Here is a 2,233-nt window from a genome sequence, read left to right as displayed (position 1 = left end):
CACTAGCTCAAGTGGCTCGAGTCTCTACTGAAGGCAAGTCCAGGCCTTGGAAAGGATGGCTGCTGAGCTTCTGTCCTTCCCCTGAGTCCTCCCCAATTTTTCCTCCCCACTTTTTTTCTCCCTCCTGCTATTTTTAAACCTGTTTTTCCTTTTAAATAAATCATTGGAACATCAATATACAATTTGAAAAACAGAAATTTATTAAGAACCATCTCTGCATAAGGGCAGGGCAGGGGGCAGTGTCTGAGGAGAAAGTCTCTGATGTCGCTGGCAAGTGGGGGTAGAGGAGATCTGGATGCGCTCCTGGCTGGAATCCGCATGGAGAAGCCTGAGCCAGTGGGCACACCTCTGTTCTGAAGCTGTCGAAGTCCGTTTTCTGACCAAGGCCGGTGGCATGATGTTGGGATGCTCAGAGCTCTGGGCCTCTGGCTGTCCATTGGTCTGTCTCACCTGGGCATATCTGCTTGAGCCACTCTGTTGCGGAACCTAGGGCGTCTGTGACCTGGGTTCACTGGAGCGTTGCTTTGGCGGAAGCACGGCATGCAGCAGCACAATTTTTGAAGGGAGTTGACAATCCTCCTAGTGATCCCCCTCCAGCCCCTGTTTCTCTGATGGGCTTGCCCTGCGAAGGCTGTGCTGTCACCTTCTACTCCCCTACGAGGTTTGGGCCGAAGGTACACACGCCATTGGGTCGCAGGTTTCTTCTGGGGGGGTCGGCTGGAAAGGGGTGTCTTCATGTGGAGAGGAAGGACAGGTGCGCTGGCACATGCAGGCTTCTGCCTTGATAGCTGGGCCTTCTCAGGCTGCTGCTCACAGGGCAAGGCCAGGGCGGGCTCACTATTGCATTTGTTGGGGCGGACCAGGGGAGGATCCGCAGGGGGCCCTGGGGAAGACCCAGCCGTCTGATGGCGACCACCAGGACGCACAGGCTTTGCCTCAAGCACGTAGTCTGGCTTCTGGCTTTTCTGGTGCTGGAGGAGAAGGTAGGTACCCATGGCGTCATCGAATTGGCGATTGGCCAGGGACAACCAGACTTTATAAGGGTTGTAACCCATGTCAAGCATTATGGTCAGAATGTTTGGGTCAGGCCGCTCCGGGAGTAGCTGGCTGGGAAGCCTGGGTGAGAAGTGCTCATCCTGGGTCAGCCATGGGTGCCTCAGAATCTGCTCTAGAGTAGGCCTTTGTTTGGGGTCCAGCGTTAGGATTTGCTGGATGAGGTCGCTGGCTTCCTCCGACACGTGCGGGGGAATGCTGTAGCTTACCTCCAAGATTCGCTTCTTCAGCCCCTCAGTAGTGCTCATCTTAAATGGCCTTGTCCCTGAAAGCATAAAATACAAGGAGACACCCAAGCTCCAGACGTCAGCAGGGGGTCCCTCGAATCCCTTACCCTTAACCATTTCAGGAGCGCTGTACAGGAGAGTGCCCCTGAACCCAGTCAGCTTCTGCCCAGGTGTGAAGCTCATGCTCAGACCAAAGTCGATAAGCTTCAGGTGACCCTTGACATCCAGCACGAAGTTCTCAGGCTTCAGGTCCAGGTGTGCAACCCCTTTCTCATGGCAGTAATGCACGACATGCACCATCTCCCTGAACACACTGCGAACCTGGTCCTCTGGTAGGCCACCGGCGTGCGGGATGTAACGTCGCAGCTGTCCCCCACTTGCGTGCTCCATGATGAGGTACATATTTTGGTCGGTCTCGATGACTTGGAAGAGCTGGATTACATATGGGTGTTCCAGGTCTATCAACCAATTCCGCTCAGCTAGCACTGCTTCTTTCTCCACTGTCTTGGACAAGACTTTCACTGCCACTTCTAACCCGGTCAGGCGATGGCGGGCTAGTACCACCTGCCCGAAGCTCCCCTCCCCAATGTTCTTCAGGACACAATAATGGTCCGTGAAGGCCTTCTCGTAGCAGGAGCTGGGCTCCTGAGCCACTACACTACTCTCACTACTCTGTCTATGCATCCTAAACCGGAACACCAACTAGGGATGCTAGCTAAAAAAAAAAAAAAAAAAAAAAAAGAAAAAAGAAAAAAAAAAAAAAAAAAGAAAAAAAAAAAAAAAAAAAAAAAAAAAAAAAAAAAAAAAAAAAAAAGAAAAATACCAAAACCAACAACCAATAAGCAAAACACCAAACAAAAATCCCAAATCAAAAAATCAAAAAACCAACAGTAAACCACCACAAATACCAAATACCAACCACCAACCACCAAACACACTAGCTATCTGGGAGT

At 51.2% G+C, this 2,233-nt stretch overlaps 1 protein-coding gene across 1 annotated transcript; it reads right to left on the bottom strand.

The window, feature by feature from the left end:
• Window positions 1-446: 446 nt before the first annotated feature.
• On the bottom strand, window positions 447-1,964 carry LOC113196726 (sperm motility kinase 2B-like). The gene has a single exon (XM_026408786.1). It carries the CDS (start codon window positions 1,962-1,964, stop codon window positions 447-449), a length of 1,518 nt encoding a protein of 505 aa, XP_026264571.1.
• Window positions 1,965-2,233: the final 269 nt, after the last annotated feature.

This window comes from Urocitellus parryii, chromosome 12, assembly GCF_045843805.1.
Source record: "Urocitellus parryii isolate mUroPar1 chromosome 12, mUroPar1.hap1, whole genome shotgun sequence".
Classification (NCBI taxonomy): domain Eukaryota; kingdom Metazoa; phylum Chordata; class Mammalia; order Rodentia; family Sciuridae; genus Urocitellus; species Urocitellus parryii.
This window is presented reverse-complemented; position numbering and strand designations above follow the sequence as displayed.

Excerpts from the sequence above, each read along its gene's own strand:
- LOC113196726 (XM_026408786.1), bottom strand. The coding sequence starts at position 1,964 with ATGCATAGACAGAGTAGTGAGAGTAGTGTAGTGGCTCAGGAGCCCAGC.